This window comes from Cheilinus undulatus, linkage group 20, assembly GCF_018320785.1.
Source record: "Cheilinus undulatus linkage group 20, ASM1832078v1, whole genome shotgun sequence".
NCBI classification, from domain to species: domain Eukaryota; kingdom Metazoa; phylum Chordata; class Actinopteri; order Labriformes; family Labridae; genus Cheilinus; species Cheilinus undulatus.
Window position 1 is genome coordinate 18,847,690 of NC_054884.1, and position 18,282 is coordinate 18,865,971.

General features: G+C 37.0%; 1 protein-coding gene across 1 annotated transcript; it reads left to right on the top strand.

Moving 5' to 3' along the window:
* The first annotated feature begins 1,287 nt into the window (after positions 1 to 1,287).
* On the top strand, positions 1,288 to 17,572 carry LOC121528249 (receptor-type tyrosine-protein phosphatase H-like). Its single transcript, XM_041815579.1, has 21 exons — positions 1,288 to 1,602; positions 4,229 to 4,325; positions 4,841 to 5,095; positions 5,194 to 5,448; positions 5,547 to 5,801; positions 5,996 to 6,256; positions 6,530 to 6,778; positions 6,940 to 7,197; positions 7,885 to 8,136; positions 8,300 to 8,533; positions 9,326 to 9,583; positions 9,805 to 9,898; positions 9,986 to 10,036; positions 10,249 to 10,330; positions 10,444 to 10,534; positions 10,683 to 10,753; positions 11,064 to 11,198; positions 14,046 to 14,168; positions 14,430 to 14,590; positions 15,994 to 16,129; positions 16,654 to 17,572. Exons 1-21 carry the CDS (start codon positions 1,537 to 1,539, stop codon positions 16,795 to 16,797), a joined length of 3,528 nt encoding a protein of 1,175 aa, XP_041671513.1. The 5' UTR covers positions 1,288 to 1,536; the 3' UTR covers positions 16,798 to 17,572.
* Positions 17,573 to 18,282: the final 710 nt, after the last annotated feature.

The window sequence follows — 18,282 nt, forward strand, 5'->3', positions numbered from 1 at the left end:
GCCATGTCCCTACTTTTTTGAGATGTGTGAGTCTTGGGCTTAAAAGTGCCAAATCAAACAATAGCAGTATTTGTTTCACTACCACAGCAAAAAAAAAAAAAAATGTCTTTGACACCTGATATCGGCTCATTTCTTGTTTTTAATGACTAAAAATCACAAAAAAGTTCCTAAATGCTGTCTAAACTGCATACAAACAGAAGGTTTTTGTGCAATTTAAACATGTACAGGAGAATTTTTGCCGTTTTGGTGGATCGTTCCTCTCCAAACATATCTGTCTAATAAAATATATGTAGTTGTTTTTCTGACCTAGCCATTATTTACACAGCAGGGATTGTATTACTTTGAAACACCTGGTATCAAAGTATTAACCATATTAATCATTTTGACAACCTCAGCAGATTATATTATTTATTGCTTTTATGGGGTTGTAGATTATCAGACTGGAGCTAAAGGTAACAGGAAACACTATAGGAATTCATAATCAATTACTCAACCAGACTGAATAAAATATGTAGATTTCTGATGAGTTTTGTTTTAGTTAAGACTAGATAGAGCTGGATTTTCACCTGTTAAAATCTCTAAATTGCAGGTCTTATCAACTTACTAAAAATATCTAGCAGACATGGGTCAGAATTAATAAAATTCAAAAGGTTTGCATAAATTTAAAGTGATGTGACATTCAAAACAAACTCCAGTATACAGAAGTTCTTTATGACAGTTCTCTTTAAAAGTCATGATTGTGTACTTTATGTAATAGAGGAGGGTAAACCTGTAATACACTATGATTTACTTCCCTATCGTGTTTCCAAATGCAGAAACAGCATATTCTTTGACAAACGCTGCTTTTTATTGACGTGTTTGCCATGATATGAAACCATAAAGGCAATCACCACTTCATGTTTTTAAGGTGTGCTAGTGATGTTTCTCATAAGCTCAGTTCCTTACAGGTTTAACCAAAAGGAAGCAATAAATATCAATGCCCCGAGAAAAGTTAAAAGAAACCAAACTCAAACCTAATCTACAGAGAAACACCACATCTGAAGAGAACAGACTGAGATTTTGATGAAGAACTCATTGAAATAAACACTTGAAGATAGGTGTTGAAACACATACATCATATAGCTGGACAATAATAAACCTGACCATGATAATGTTAAAGATACAGGCAATATAAAGCCATTACTGTTAATAGATATGTAAAGTGGAGACACTTTGACCGTTAATAAGGAAGTAGCAGGCGGGGCAAAGGTCTCTGCGGTTGTTCAAGGCCAAAAAGGAGAAGTGGCTATATACTAAGGCACTTGCTAATATGAGAAAGGAGCAGAGGTTACAGAGGGAGGACATGGTGAAGAATTAAAAGTCAACACCATTGGAATAAAGTTAATATTGGACTGCGTCAGCCCAGGCATGAAGACCTTTTTTCTAAGGCTTAAGTGTTGTTATTTGTCAACACAGCAGTGGAAGTTCTGAAAATAGACACTTGAAGTTCATCTTGGGACTAAAACAAAGTGAAAAAGTTGACGGTACTTGATCAAAATGACAAAGGCTTTATCTTTTATCTCAGACAAGTGGTTGCTGTACGTCTTCTTGTATCTGCTTTGGGTAAGTCTTTCTGTTTTTTACCTTCTGCTGTGATAGCGATCAGGTAGTGAACACTGAGTCATGAGAAGGCTGCCCTCAATAAAAGGAAACCATAGCGTCTAAACCACAGTTAAGATTCATGCACAGTATGTGTCATAACATTATCTGAAATATAAGTTTGTACAGAAAACAACAAGAGAGTAAAGGAGTTTTTAAGATTATGAAACATAGAAATGACAATTTGTTCTTTCTCGGTAGCAGTAAACTTTTCCCACTGACTTTGTTAGAGGAACAAACGTATGAATGAGGAAATAACTAAAAATAAAACATAAACCAGAGCTGCACAATCAGCATTTATTGTCCTTTTTATAGGGCGTATTTTAGAAAAGCGATGTTACTTGTTTTTTAATTATATTTCTCATTTTTGAGAAAGTAGAGATTTTTTTTAACTTTATAACAGCCTTTGGAAGACTTGATTTTTACTATTCACCACAAATATTGTTTTTGAATAAACATGACTTTCAGTCAGTCACAAAAACGTGCTTGGTGGTTGTTTTTTGTAATCTTTTTGCTAACTGTTTAGGCTTTGTCTCTGAGGTGTGGATAAAGAGGCAGAGGTAAAAATGTGAAAAAAATCCTAGAAAAGATTTGATTTCTAACCCTTGTGTTTTCTTAGTTTGGACTATATGTTTGTTTTCCTTGTGTGTCAAATTTGGTCCACCCTGGTTTCACTATTTTTAAAGTATGATAGCAAAAAGTTTTATTTCTGTTAAATCATATTCTACAACTACATTTCATATTGTAAACAAACATTTCATTTTCTTACATTTATGGCCATCACGCCTCATTCACATGAGATTAGAGAGTTTTAAAATAATAACAATGTCAATTCTTTTTCCTTTAGTTATGTCTAGAGGAATATTTAATGGTTGGGGGTTAGAAAAGAGCATGTGTTATTTTTAGTTTTTTTTTTTTTTTTTTTTTTAACCATGAATATATGTTTTCCTTTACATTTTTTGCCCCTGTGCGTCAGCATAAAGCATATGTACAACTAATCACTCATTTTTGTGTTTAGACTTTTTTTCATTCCAAGCCACTGACTCAAATTTTAAACTTCTTTTTATGATTTAAAGTCTATGTAGTTCTGTGACCCCAGTAACATGAAATTACACCCTTTCAGTGTCAAATGTAGCTGAAACAATTAAATATAGTAATTGTAGTTACACATGCATTAACATTTGATAATGGATTTTCACCAAAATGTCCATTTCAAAGTTTTATCAAAGTATTATTTTGACAGTTGATTTTTTTTCCCAGTGAAAGCACATAATCACACTTCTTGTCCTCAAAGGCCAAAACTGATCCTGTCAAGTTTGTCTTGTTTTAAAGCGTGAGATGTATCATATAATTCTATGTTACACCACTTAGCAGACTTCATTCCAAGTTTTACTCTTGTTTTTGGAAGTAGTGATCAATGATTTGGTTTATACTAAATTCTAGTCCCCTTTTTCTGTGAAAAATAAGCAGAAATTCTGGATTGATTGGCATCATAACAAACTGGCACATGAATAGTAGGTACATGCCTGACTAATCTTATCAAATCAGAAATATCAGGCAGCAAACAAAGAGCAAAAATATGTGGAAAAACTCTATTCAGGAAATAAAAAAAGAATAAAAACTTTAAGTTGTTATATGCATGTTATTATATAAAGCATTACTTGTCAGAATACTGCAACTTACAAAAACAGCAAAATGGAGGGGGAGCTGTCTGCTCTGATGTTGTCAAATTTAGATGTATGCACATTTTCTTTTTAAATCATGATTAGAAACCTAATGAACAACCGTTCATCAGGGCCAACGTAAAAGATAAGAAAAGAAAGAGAATCAGTGTATTTTTCAGCAAAAAACTCAACAGTTTTAGTATGAAAAATGAACATTATTGAGATTATAAAGTTGTATATTTACAAGAAAACAAACTCTGCAATTCAGATTTTAAGGAGTCTTGAATTTTGACATTAGAAACTAAAAAAGTTGGAGCTTTTTAAATAGTAAATTAATAAAAGTGTAAAGTGAAAGAGTTCTAAGAAAAAAACTAGAAACAGGTTTGATTCTAGACTTCATGATCTAAATAGATTCTTAGTTTGGTTCACGTAGATTTATGGTTTTTACATTTAAATATTTCTATTTTTTTCTTGTAAACTATCTTTTAAAACTTGACAATATCTAGTTAGTTTTTTTTCTAGAGTAGCCCTGATAGAGTGGCTTAATACTGGATATTTTATTTGTGTCTCTTTTGTCAAAAATATGTGTATGTAGGCCTACAATACTGGGTGGAAGGGAACCATCCATGTGAGGCAACTCTATCAAAGAAACCCATATTTATATAATAAAACCTTTTGAAAACAGGTAAAAAATGACAACATAAAGTTTCAGATCTCATATACGGTTATGACTTCAGCGTAGAATATTTTCACTAATAACAGTATTTTTTCTCAGCCTCTGTGTTAGGCTTTCTTAAATAAATGATAAACACAATATGGTACAGATATAAAATAAGTGAAATCTTTTTTGTTTTTGCAATTTTGTAGTTTGCATTGTCTGATAAACTCTTTTGACACTTTCTTGTTCTGTGGATCTCTGTTTTTAGCGTGTTGTGGATTCCAATACAACATTGACACCAGACTTAATGCCAAGATCAGAAGCAAAATCTGCAACAACAAAGCCACCAACAACACCAACAAATCGTAAGTCTGAGCTGCTGTCCTTCATCTGTGGTAACATGTCTTCAATTTAACTTTTAATAAAGCAGAGCTGGGTGAATAGACATCATTAATAAGACAGAAAGCGCAATGTGAAAACAATTATTGTTATTCAAATCTTTTATTTTGCTTACTTACTGAGCCTGACACAGACAGAGCAAACTGTGGGCCTAAATCGTCAGGAGAATATTAAACAGTGAATTATTAAAAATAATTGGTTTTGATTAAAGAGAAACCAGTCGATAATCTGTGTCTGTCAGTAAGATATACTCTCAGAGACTTCAGATTACTATAACACTGTAATGCAGAGCAGCTTGAGCATGTTGTAATGTTTTGCATTTAGTGTTATATTATTGCTCATTTCATATTCCTTCATTGCTTGATCTTATGTTTTGTAATTCTCATAGTATTATTTTTAACTCTGTACGTCAGCAACAATTGTTTTATGAATGACTTGTGTTCTATAAATAAATCCACCTTGCCTTTCCTTGTCTACTCAGTGCCTGGTAATGTCGGGAATGTTAATGTGACGGCTCGAACTGAGAGCAGTATAACTCTGACATGGAACAAAGTCAACAACATCCCAACATATTACATTCAATATGGAGACAAAGACATTCCCATCGATGTAGAAAGTGGAAATACTGTTTCGTATGAGGCCACTCCTCTAACAGCTGGGACATGGTATACTTTCACTGTCATCACTATGTTCAATGGACTCAACAGCACTGGAAAAACAGTTGAAGCTTCCACATGTGAGTAAACTTGAAAACAATGGTGTATATTTGGTGGTGTTTTATGAATGACTTGTGATCTATAAATAAACCCACCTTGCCTTTCCTTGTCTACTCAGTGCCTGGTAATGTCAGAAATATTGACGCGACGGCTCGAACTGAGAGCAGTATAACTCTGACATGGAACAAAGTCAACAACATCCCAACATATTACATTCAATATGGAGACAAAGACATTCCCATCGATGTAGAAAGTGGAAATACTGTTTCGTATGAGGCCACTCCTCTAACAGCTGGGACATGGTATACTTTCACTGTCATCACTATGTTCAATGGACTCAACAGCACTGGAAAAACAGTTGAAGCTTCCACATGTGAGTAAACTTGAAAACAATGGTGTATATTTGGTGGTGTTTTATGAATGACTTGTGATCTATAAATAAACCCACCTTGCCTTTCCTTGTCTACTCAGTGCCTGGTAATGTCAGAAATATTGACGCGACGGCTCGAACTGAGAGCAGTATAACTCTGACATGGAACAAAGTCAACAACATCCCAACATATTACATTCAATATGGAGACAAAGACATTCCCATCAGTGTAGAAAGTGGAAATACTGTTTCGTATGAGGCCACTCCTCTAACAGCTGGGACAAGGTATACTTTCACTGTCATCACTACGTACAATGAACTCAACAGCACTGGAAAAACATTTGAAGCTTCCACATGTGAGTAAACTTTAACACAATGGTGTATACTTCAACCAGATATTCTGACTGTATTGCTGTTTGAACATTTATTTCATGCTCTCACAATGGGTCTCATTCATCTTACTTAAATAATAAAACTTGGAATATTGTCAATTGCGACAAGATGAATTTATAGCTCCAAGAGGACTTCATAACTTTTGTTTGCATTCTAGGGCCTCGCAATGCAGAGAACTTGATGGCTGTTGATCAAAATAAGACAAGTATAACTCTACAGTGGAACAGAGTGGAAAACAGCCAATACATACTTAAACATCAGTATGATGCAGAAGGAATAGTCTTTGATGTACCAGAAGTGGAAACTGTAGTGAGAAGGACAGTCAATGATCTGAAAAATACAACTGAGTACAGATTCACTCTCTTCACTGTGTTTGGAAGTGACAGAAGCAGTGGAGCAAATCTCACTGCATATACAGGTAAGAGAGAAATGTCCCTTTTATTTTGCCATTAACAAGAGCTGACACAGAATACTGTACACAAATGAAAGAGTAGAGAATTGTTCATTGTTTTTTAAAACTTTTACTGGAATAAATTGCAGGGGTTTTTTTTGGTTGCTTTTGCAAAAATAAGATACTTATACAAGTATAAGTTTAATAGGAACTTTAAAAAAGCACATAGGACTATAAATACATTTATTTATGTATATGATAACAGATACAACAATTTTTTCATGTCTTTTTTCACCATAGCTCCTCCTAACCCAGTCCGCTTTGAATCAGTTGGACAAAATGAGACCAGCATCACTCTGCAGTGGACTCAAGTTAATAACATCCTCAGTTATAAACTTAGGAACGGTCCAAGCTTGATAAACATCTCTGCATCAGAGGGGAATCAAGTGACAATCTCAGGCCTCACAAACACAACTGAATACAACTTCACTCTTTACTCTGTGTTTGAAAATGTCACAAGCAGCGGAGTGGACATCACTGCAGCCACTGGTAAGACAATCATTTTATTTCACTGTAGTATAACAATATTCCATACATCGTAAGTGTCATATGTCCAACATGCTTCATAAGCCAGAAAAACAACAATTCACATACTTCTGACACATAAATCATATTGAATCATTTTGTTCTCCATGTTTTTAAACCCACAGCTCCCCCTAACACAGACAGATTTAATTCAGCTGGTCAGACTGAGACCAGCATCACTCTGCAGTGGGCAAAAGTTGGTGTCATCCTCGATTATGTACTTGTGTATAATGGAGTAGAGATGGAGGTCCGTGCATCAGAAGAAAATGACTCAGTGGTAGCACCAGTCTCTGGACTTGAGAGCGGGACTAAATACAGTTTCAGTGTCTTTGCTGTGTTTAAAACCATCAACAGCAGTGGACGGAGCCACCTTGCAGCCACTGGTAAGAGTGTATTTTCCTTAAAAAGTCTAACAAGAATCTAAATTTAGCTCTAACATTATGTTCTTATTAGATATCTACCAAGTTTTAGTTTTACTCTGGCAGGGCATCATTTTGGACTGTCCTTCAGTAGTACAAGTGTAAAGCTCCAATGGGTAGTTTTTAAATGTTTATGAAACAAACTGAAATTAGTATTGGTGACTATGCCACTGACAAAAGCAGAAAACACAATCAGCAAGAAGACTGATGAACTCTACATGGTGTCTTTTAAAGCCTGCATCCACTGCTGCAGGTCAGAGGTCAAACAAATTAAGTGACAGCACACTACCGAAAGCCTTTGCTCCCATATTACAAAGCAAAGATTTGCTGAGAGTCAGAATCAGATATTTTTATTCAGAAAACACTACTTATGCAGCAGTAAAGAGATAAGAACCTCTATTTCATGCAAAATTGATGCAGCCCAAAGGTTCCTCACAGAAAGTTTAATGAGAGGAAGGTAAGCTTCAATGCACTTGCAAATAAGACAGAAAAGCTGAGAGTGGGTTTGATATATTTTCACTCTTTCGTCTTAAAATCTAAGGAGGTGTAGGTTCATCTAAAGAGTTAATAACATAACAGTAAACCTTTTAATTATGAGATTTAAGATACTCACGTTTTACTGGTGATACCTGAAGTGTTTTCTTTCATCAGAGCCCTCAAAGGTGGCTTTGGTCAGTGTGACTGAACGCTCTGTGCACAGTCTTACCCTGATGTGGCCGAATGCAAAGGAAGACTGGGATTATATTCTTCAAATAAATGAGAAAGAGGTTCGAGTACCTGGATCTAAAGATGTGGTGACACACCCAATCTCCGGTCTCAAGGCTGGAACAAGGTATACGTTTACTGTGACCACGGAGTTCTTTGAACTCACCAGCAACGCCTATGAAGACTTCACAGTAACAAGTATGTCCACCGCTGCTATCAGGGCAGATTTTGCTGTTGTACATTAACTACGAGCACTGATTCTTGAAAAAAAGTAATTTTTGTTTTTTACATTTTAATTACATTGTGTGAATTTTTTTACCAACTAAAGTTAATGTTGGCATTTGTCCATCTTTCGTTTTAGAGATAGACTGTGAAAGTGTACCCTGGCATACTACAACCTCATCCATCACAGGAACATTCGATGGCTTGGTCTCATATGGAACAGCATCTAATGGATCACATACTCACAATGTCAGTATTGAGGGACAAGAGGTGTCAGTTTCTGGCCTTTACCCTGGAGCTACCTATGAGATTTTTCTGACATATGAGGAGGAAACCAGAAGTTTTGACCAGTGCAAGCACAATCAGACCATCAGTGAGTATTAAATTCAATGAGGCACCTGGCTGCAGACATCAGACATCCCTAAATGCATACACAGTCGACGTCTGTTGGAGCCTCTCCCTGTGTTTCCACAAATTCAAGCCTGACCATCTCTTCCCGTTTTGTTCTTGCACTCTGTATCCCTCCATCCCACCTTTTGTCTTCATTTCCCTCTTATCGCCTATCTCTACACTGTAATACACTAAAACGTTTTTGTGGGTAGTATATAATATTCTATCATTTTTTAAAAATCGTACTAATAGGAATAAAGTAAGCAAGATAATTTTATTACAGTGGGTATATTTTATATCTATATTTACTATTTTCTAACAGAAACTGATCAAACTCTGACCAAAAATATTGGGTATGCAGTGCACGGTGTACATATGTTATTGCTTGCTCACATCCTGATGCTGTTGTTGAATTAACTGCTGTGACAGCAGGCGTGGTGTGCCTTTATACTAGGATCCTTTATATTTAGCACTTTGGTGCTATTTTCTAACTTTGCAAAGCACATGCAAATCAGTCTCTATGCTTATGATCTTAATTGCTTTTGCAGCTCAAATGGAGGCTTCACTATTACTGTCAGTCTTTTTTGTAACCTGCTAAAGTTCTTTCTTGTATCTACAATATTTGATTTACACTTAGGTTGGATTTTCTTCTAATCTATTTGTTGTTTCCACAGAAATGCATCATTTGTGTTTTAAAAAATTACACGTTAAAATGATGTTGATATGTGTTATTATTTCTGTACTGTCGTTGTTTCCCCCTGATTGTTTCACACAGATCCTCTACCTTTGGATGCTCAGTGTAAATATGTAGCATCTGGATATTCAATACATATTGCCTGGGACACACCAGCTGGTATTTGGACAGCAGTGGAGGTGATCACACCGAAATCAACTCAAATTGTGGATGCTAAAGAGAGACATGTTGAAATAGCCGGATTTCAACCAGCAAAAACGTACAAAGTGTCTTTGGTGACAATATCAGAGAACAAGAAATCTCAACCATTTGTTTTTTCATGTGCTACTGATCCAAGAGGTGAGTTTATTTTGTTTTTCTATGATAATACACATTTCAGTTAGTTGTATTTTTACTTTTCCCCCATTATTTTCCTGTTCAGTATCAGACTTGCTTCTTGTTTTACTCCAATGGGGAAATGATGATGGTATCAATTTATTATTAGTAGAAGCTGCTCTTCAGTGTTGAGTATCTCGTTTCTGTGACACAGCATTATATCCAGGTTTTTCTCTTTTCTGCAGGGGTTATTGCAGGGTCAGTAATAGGAGTGCTCATTTTTGTTGTTCTGGTTGGTCTGGCTGTCTTCATTGTGCGACAAAGACCGGATATTATCAGGTTGGTTCTGCTTGTTGTCAGATTAATTTCCATGTGAACTGTACTAAATCAGACTTTATCTCTGCGGCTTGCTGCTTCTTTTAACAGGAATAATAATCCATTCATTGGTGGTTCCAAAGACAAGAAGAAAAAGTCCAAGTACGTAAACATTATGCCTTCTCCTTAGATGTTAACAACACAGTCAGACTCCTGCAGTGTGGAAAAAGAAAAACGTAGCTTGTGTATAATCTAAATTTGTGAGGGAACTGTTGGGTTACAAAACATATTAAAAATATATTGTATTAGTTGCTCATATACATTATCTTAGCTGCCTTTATTTACCGGGGTGGCATATGTTTGACTTATTTAAGAGCTATTCCTGCGGAAAGGTTTCCAGACCACTTTTACCAGTTAGGCATGGATGAGAGCAGAGGTTTCAGCCTGGAGTATGAGGTATTTAAAGGAAGTTTATCACTTCTGTTCTTCCTTTTACATTTTCCAGTAAGACTATAAACCTGCCATTTCATTGTTATGACATTAATTAACCTGTAACAACTCTCACCTAGAGCCTCATGCCTGTTGGTACAGAGCAGACACACAAGGCAGCAATTCTTCTTGAGAACAAACCAAGGAATCGTTTCAACAACGTCCTGCCATGTAAGCCTGCGCTCCAACTTCTGAATCACATAATCACAAACGATCAAGACTCATAAAAGGATTCAGATTCACTGACTCTTCCTGGTCATGGATTATTAACTTAGTTTAGATTTTTGCAGATGAGGTATCCTCTGTTTTGTAATCCTAGATGACTGGTGTCGAGTGAAACTGTCATCTTCAGATGGGGCATCTGACTACATTAATGCCAATTACATGCCTGTAAGTATCATAAAGTCATTAAAAATTGTGTAGTAAGAGTGTTTCATAGTGATTGTGCTCATTAATAAAGTGACCATACAGTATAACAATACCTCTCTTTTCTTGCTAAAGTGAACTGTAATTAGTAGAAGGAGGTTTGAAAAGCTTGCATCATTTACAGTCTAAAGTGAGGATGCAAATGATTTCTAAACATCTGCACATATTTAAATACATTTGCAATTCAAACTGACTTACTGTGACCTTTATGAGCATGGAAATATAATTTATTTTTATATTATATTGATAATTTGCTTTAACAATTTCTCCACAGGGCTACAACAGCAGTAGAGAATATATTGCCACTCAGGGTCCTCTCCCCTCCACTGTCAATGATTTCTGGAGGATGATCTGGGAGCAGAGAGTGAAAGGTATCGTAATGGTAACCAACTGCAAAGAGAGCGGAAAGGTGAGTTTCTTGGTAGAATTTAAATCTATTAATACTACATTATATGGAAGGACCCCCCTTAAAACATCCTGGTTGGTTCCCAGTCATTTGCCTGCCAGGCTGATGTGTTTTCTGAGCAGTGAAAGTTAATCTGTGTTAAGATGCACTCATGTTTTGCGGTGTTAATTTTGGAATTCTGAATTTAGTCTTGGTCTTTTAATTAAAATAATTTTAGTTTTAATCACATTTTAGACATTTTCTCTCCCAAAAGTTTAATCATATTTTAGTCAACAGATATATAAAGATGTAAAACACTTAGGATAATGTACTAATAACACTTCAATTACTTCAAAATATACTGAGAAAAGTTATGAAATACACTATATGGGCAAAAGCATTAAGCTGCCAGACCATTACACCAACGGGGACTGTAATGAGGCTTTCCACAAGGTTTTGGAGTGTTTTTGTGGGACTCTGCGCCCATTCATTCTGTAGAGTATTATGACATCAGGTAGGGCTGGGCGATATGGCCCAAAATTGATATCCCAATATTTTTTTGGTATATCCTGATACACAATATATATTGCGATATTTTGAAATGGCCTCTCTGCAGCTGTATAATGTTTAATTTAGCCCCAAATGAAACTAGTTTGATGATAAAAAATAAATGGGCTCACGTCTTTAGCGAGGTGTTGTGTTACTGCCGCCGTTATCTTGGAGTCATCTTGCGGCGTATTTTAACAAATACCGCGTGAGTTCAACCTCTTCCTTTTCAAAATTGAACGACTGCTCAACGCTGCAGATCCAGCACTGTTTCTGTCTCTAAAGTCAGCTAACTCCCCGCTAACTAGCCACGTTGCTCTGTTTACCTTCCTCTTTCCTTGCTTCTTGCCGCTGATGCGCATGTACAGAGGAGTTTTCTGGATGGGTGCAGCCGCGCAGGACAGAGAGAGAGCTCGCTGCTGTGAGAGATGCGTTCAGGGACAATGGGAGAAGCGATACTCTGGCGAGAAATGTACGCTGACAGCTCAAAACTTCCACATAATTTATACCCGGATATTTGCGATATGGTCATTTTATACATTGTGGGTGGCAAAAGCCGGCATACATCGATTATACTCGATATATCGCCCAGTCCTAATGTCAGGCACTGAGGTTGGACGAGGAGGCCTGACTTATAATCTCAGGTCATGTCTTTATAGTCCTTACTTTGTGCAGTGGGGCACAGTCATGTTGGAATAGAAAAAGGCCTTCCCCAAACTGTTGCCACAAAGTTGGAAGCATAGCATTGTCCTAAATGTCTTGGTATGCTGAAGCATTAAGGTTAGACATAAAGGGCCCAGCCCAAACCCAGAAGAACAACCACATACCATTATCCCTCCTCCATCTAACTTCACAGTCAGGCAGGTAAGGTTCTCCTGGCATCCCCCAAACCAAGACTTGCCCATCAGTCTGCCAAAGAGAGAAGCGTGATTTGTCATTTAACAGAACATATTTCAACTGCTCTACATTCCAGTTCCAAATGTTGGTGTGCTTTACACCTCTCCATCCAACATTTGGCACTGGCAGTGTGAGGCTTGCATGTAGCTGCTTGGCCAAGGAAACCCATCCCATGACGCTCCCGGACAATTTTTATACTTAGATGATTGCCACTGGAAAATCCAAACTCCTTAGTTATGGAATCAGCAGAACGTTGGCGACATAAACCCACCACGCGCCTTAGCAGTTGTTGACCTCGAACTGGTATTTTATGTGGTCTTCTGCTCTGTGTCAGAGTTTCTGTTGTTCCTAAATGCTTCAACTTAACAATATCACTTACAGTTGAATGTGGCATATCCAGCTTGGCGGAAATATCATGACCTGTCTTATTGTAAAGGTGGCATCCATCACAGTTCCACACTTTCATCCTACTTGTGTGATCTTATTCATGTGAAAAGTTCTGAAAGTTACAGTCTTTGCTCTGTGACTCAGTCACAAAACTTATTTTTGTTCTCTGTTCCCAAAGTCCATCTCGAAATGGGTAAAAGGAGTTTCAGGTACGCTGCTCCTGCAGCCTGGAATCTACTGCAGGAGACTCTTTGTTTTGGGGCGCTGGTCTCTTTAAACCTTTTTAAAAGTAGATTGAAGGCATTGGAGGATGATGCCTCAAGTTGTAGATGTTTTGACCAATGACTTTGTGCGCTGTGACTCGGGATTTGTTTGATCTGTGTTTACAACTGTTATATATCATGTCTGTAACTCTGTTCATTGTGCTGCTGCCTTTCTTGGCCAGGACACTCTTGTAAATGATATTATTAATCTCAGTGAGGTTTTCCTGGTTAAATGAAATAAAAAAAGAAAAAAAAAGAAAAAGTCACTGAGCTTTTCAACCAACCCATTTTGTATCACAAATATTTGCAAATGGAGACTGCACGGCTAGGTGCTTGATTTTATACAGTACATCTGTGGCAGCAGGTCTGATTTAAACACCTTCATTTGATAATTAATAGGTGTGGCTAAATACTTTTGTCCATACAGTGTACCTTGAATGCTCTAGTCTCTAGGTAATCTCTCCATGTATTTTCACAGAAAACATGCACAGTAGAGAAATATCATGGATTTTGAACGTCCAACAGTCCAGCACTAACATTTTAGTCTCGTTTTAGACTCCTTGACAAAAACTAAACTAACTTTTTGTTTGAGTTTTTATCATCAGAAATCTGTCTTTGGCTAGTCTTAGTCTTGTTGTCCTCATGGAAAAAGGAGGTCAACGAACATTTTTAGTCACAGTTATAGTTGACAGAATTAACACTGATGTTTTGGTCTTTTTCTCCTTTTATTCTAAACCTGTTTCATGATCTTGTATTGTTTCTTTATGTCTTTTCTTAGACAAAGTGTGAACAGTATTGGCCCGAAGACAGAAATCCTCGCATGTATGGACAGCTGTCGGTCACCATCACATCTGAACAGAAGGAGCTTAATTGGACTTTGAGGGAATTTACAGTCAGACATGTATGAACCGCAGCATTTGTAGTGACACATGATATTGATGTTTGTATCTCAAAGTAACAAAGCACAACAAAGTGACTGAAAACAGATTGTGTTAATCCTAAACTCCAAGAGTCATCCATTGTTAAAAAAGGTGACATATTTCTGTAAAAATCAAGGAGATAAGAGTTTTAACCTCTAAGAGGAGGATGTTTGACAGCAGCCATTTTCATTCTCTTATTGCTGTATCTGTTTTTATAACAGTGTTTTGATTCTTCTTCACAGAACAACAGCTCAGAGGAGCGCATGGTGAAACACTTTCACTTCACAGCCTGGCCAGATCATGGAGTCCCACAGGGCACAGAGGTCCTGATCCAGTTCAGAGGACTGGTGAGACGGCACATAGAGAGAGAAGGGACCGGAGCACCTACCGTAGTTCACTGCAGGTTCGTTATGAGTGCTTGACAAGATTATGATAATAGTTTGGGTTTCTCCTAAGTTTTTATCTTTATTTAATTTTCACTTTTTCTTTTTAATTTCAGTTTAGTTTTTAATAGTTTTTACTGCTGGTTGGTTTGAAAAATGCTTAGTTTTAGTTGAGGTTTTATTAGTTTCAGTTTTAATCTGTAATGTGAGATACTTGTACAGGGTTAGACCCAGAAGGGGTGGAAAAAGTAAAAACCATACAGATTAAAAAATAATTAAAATAGGCTACTCTTTGGAGACAGCAGAGACTTTGTGTATTTAGATGGCATGAAAAAACCTGGTAAATGCAACAGAACAGCAGGATTGGTGAACAAGGTCAGCGACACGCCATCAAAGCCCTAGCCAGAGAACAGGAGAAAATGCTACAGATGAGGTGGAGAAAAAATCCTCCTGGCCAAAGACTGCAGGTTTGTCAACGAATAATGTCACATCAGTGGGACACAAAAAAAGAGCCAGCAGAAACAAAACATGGGGTAAAGAAAATGCTAAACAGTTTAAGGGGAGACATAGAAGTATGAGGAGAGAGCTAATTTCATACAAGAGGAAGGGGGAGATAGTGAGAATGAGGAATTATTCACTATGTATCACATTAGGGCCTCGTTTTATTTACTGTTGCTTGTTTGAAAATGTTTCCAAGGCGGGTCAGTTGATGTTAGAATAGTAATGCAATTTTCCATCTGCTCCATAGTAATTTTCCATCTGCTCCAAAGCTGATCAGAACCGCCAAGAGGCTAGCACTTCTGCTACGGTTCCACTGATATCATTAAATGACATCTGGGGAGGGCATATTTACTGCCCAGGCATTTCTGTGGACAGGCCTAGTTTTGTTTATTTAAATTTAATATTTGAATACAACTAAAGACCTAAAATTACCATTGTGTGAAGCCTTTAACAGTCAGATCAGACTATTGTACACTCCCCAGACTTGAGTGGATAGGTTGGGGGATGGGTAGTCTGGACCAGCAGGTTAAATGGGATGTGATTATTGGAGATATGTTGTAGAACCTGTGAATGAATGCAGAAGTCAGTGTTTTAAAGAGAAGAACCAATTTCTAAATTCTGTAATGAACAAACTCATCCATAATGTGAATCACTGTGCCTGAGACAATGAGAAATTGTTACTAAAATTATTCTTACGTTGTTTTTTTTGTTTTTTTTTTAGTTTTGGTTTTCTACAACTCTGGTTCTTGGTCTCATGATAATAATCCATTAGCATTATAGTCACCTGAATCATTTTCTAGCCTATATTTGAAACTTTCTATCTCATACTTTATGTGAGTTTTGAATAACACAAGGTTAAAAACACTACTTTAAACCATGTGGACTATTTGATGATGAGCATCATACCTGGACTTTCTTTCAGTGCTGGTGTTGGGAGGACAGGAACCATCATTGCTCTTGATGTTCTGCTTCAGCAGCTTGAGAGAGAGCGGGCGGTGGGCATCGACGCTTTTGTGCACAAGATGAGGCTGAACCGACCACACATGGTGCAAACAGAGGTACTTTCATTATCTCAAGCTTCAAAACCACTTCCTTTGTAAGCAGCTCATGCATGCAGGGTTTTTTTTGTTTTTGACTGTTAAATAGTTATCTAATTTTGTATTTTCTACAGCCCGTTTTAAGCTCTTCACCCAAAAATGGGCAAGCATACGCATGATCCCACTGTATCTTGACCTCAGGGCTTGAGTTTGAGCTCTTCATATTTGTGATACTTACAGTAAAACATAAAGTATGCAAAGTTAAACTTAATTGTATAAACTTTAAAACCCCTTTCAGTCGATATAATGACAGCTTCACTGTATTTGTTTTTTGCACATTTAAATTCTTTGATTTCCAACATAAAGGCTTACCATTTTGACTACAGCTTTCAAAAATTATGCTGTTGATTGTGGTTAACAGGTTAGCACTGTGGTGAAACTGCACACAATGAAGTGGCAAAGGCAGAGGAGATTAAAGTAATAGCACCCTAAACACAAAGTTCTGCTTTCTTAATGACCAGCTGTTGTGGTTTCCTTTTCTCCAGTCGCAGTATGTTTTCTTGCACCAATGCATCATGGACATCCTGCAGCAAAATGAGAAGACTGAGGAGAACATTTATGAGAACGAGGACATGTTTTATGCCAACGCCACTGCACTCAGAGAGTTTCAGAAAAATGGCAGAATTTAACAATGTTGTTTTCAAATTTAACAGCATGCACTAAATTAAAATATGATGCTTGATTCTCAAAGCTAAGTTTGTTCAGATGCTGTAAATATGAAAATCATTTATGTTGTATATTTACTGTGAATGCATGAAACACTTTAGATTTTATTTAACTTAAATTTTTGTTCCAATTAGCTCTTTAATGTGTATTATTATTATTATTGCATAGACTGTTTTAATTCTGCTGAAAAATTAAAACATGTAGAATGAAAAACTATGATCTCAAGCTGTAAAATTAATTAAATATTTTTATTAACAAAAATACTGACTGCTTCTTAAAAAAAGACGACAAAGAAAATGTAAAACAAGTCTTCTATCACGCAGCATGAGCTTGCCAAAAACCGTGCACAGATCAGAAGGGTTTAGATTCCAGTGTTTGTCCTTATGTTGATGATCCTCTTCACTAAAACAGACATCACACCTGTTCTGTTTTCTCTCCTGTGATTTCTTCCCTTGGTGGGGTTTTTCTTTTGGAGACTTGGAGGAAGTGAGTCTTAATGACTTCCTGTCTGACTTTTAATGCCTCTGAGTTGATTTCCACTGAATGCTGCTTGCTGGGATGCTGGGGCTCAACTGTGCTGGTGCAAGGCGGCGGAGGCACTGAGAACTTTTTGGTGATGTTGTGCAGGATGCTGCAAGCCTTGATAGTATTTGACTTTTTGTCCAAAGAGTTTCCTTGTGTGAAATCGAGCTGATTCAAACATTTAAAACGACTCTTCATGGAACCGAGGGTTTTCCACATCACGTCATGGATCTTTGTGTGGATTACAGAATATAGGGGATGTAAATTCTGTGTTTCTGTGTGACTTCAGAATGATCAAAATTAAAAGATTTTATTGTGTTTGAATGCCTCATGCTTTTTCTGTACAGGGCAGTGCTGCTGTGTTAATTCTGTGAACAATCATTTCATTCATTTAGTCCACTGTCTGCTCCATCTCGAGGTCTGCTTTACAAAGTGTACAGCGCAAATCATTGACAAGCACAAGTATGTCTAAAAAAGGCAACCTTGCAGTCTGCTTTTGTTTTGTATTTGAATGTGGAGATGAGCCATCAGTATCATTCTCATCCTGACCAGGGACAGATCCCGTGGCAGTCAGGACTGACCAGAGCTCCACTGAAAACTGATTTACCACCAAAAAGTCCTTAACAATGATTAGCAATTTGTCTTGTCAGCCATTAGTAAGCCATTTAAACATGTTCAGTTGCTCAGCATATTTTGGCTTACATTAGACTGGTCTGATGCAAGAGGTGTACCACAGTGGCCGGGGTTTAATTGTACTGAAAGCCACCAGTAATGGCTGCAGCCACAGTGGAGGAAGCCAGGGTTGCAGGTAATGCTTAGCATATAGCGTGCACCAAATTCTTTTCTCCACACCTTAAAATACTTAATCAATTATTAGTTGTAGAGCATTAATCAGGACATACAATCTGGCTCACTCTCCTCTCCTT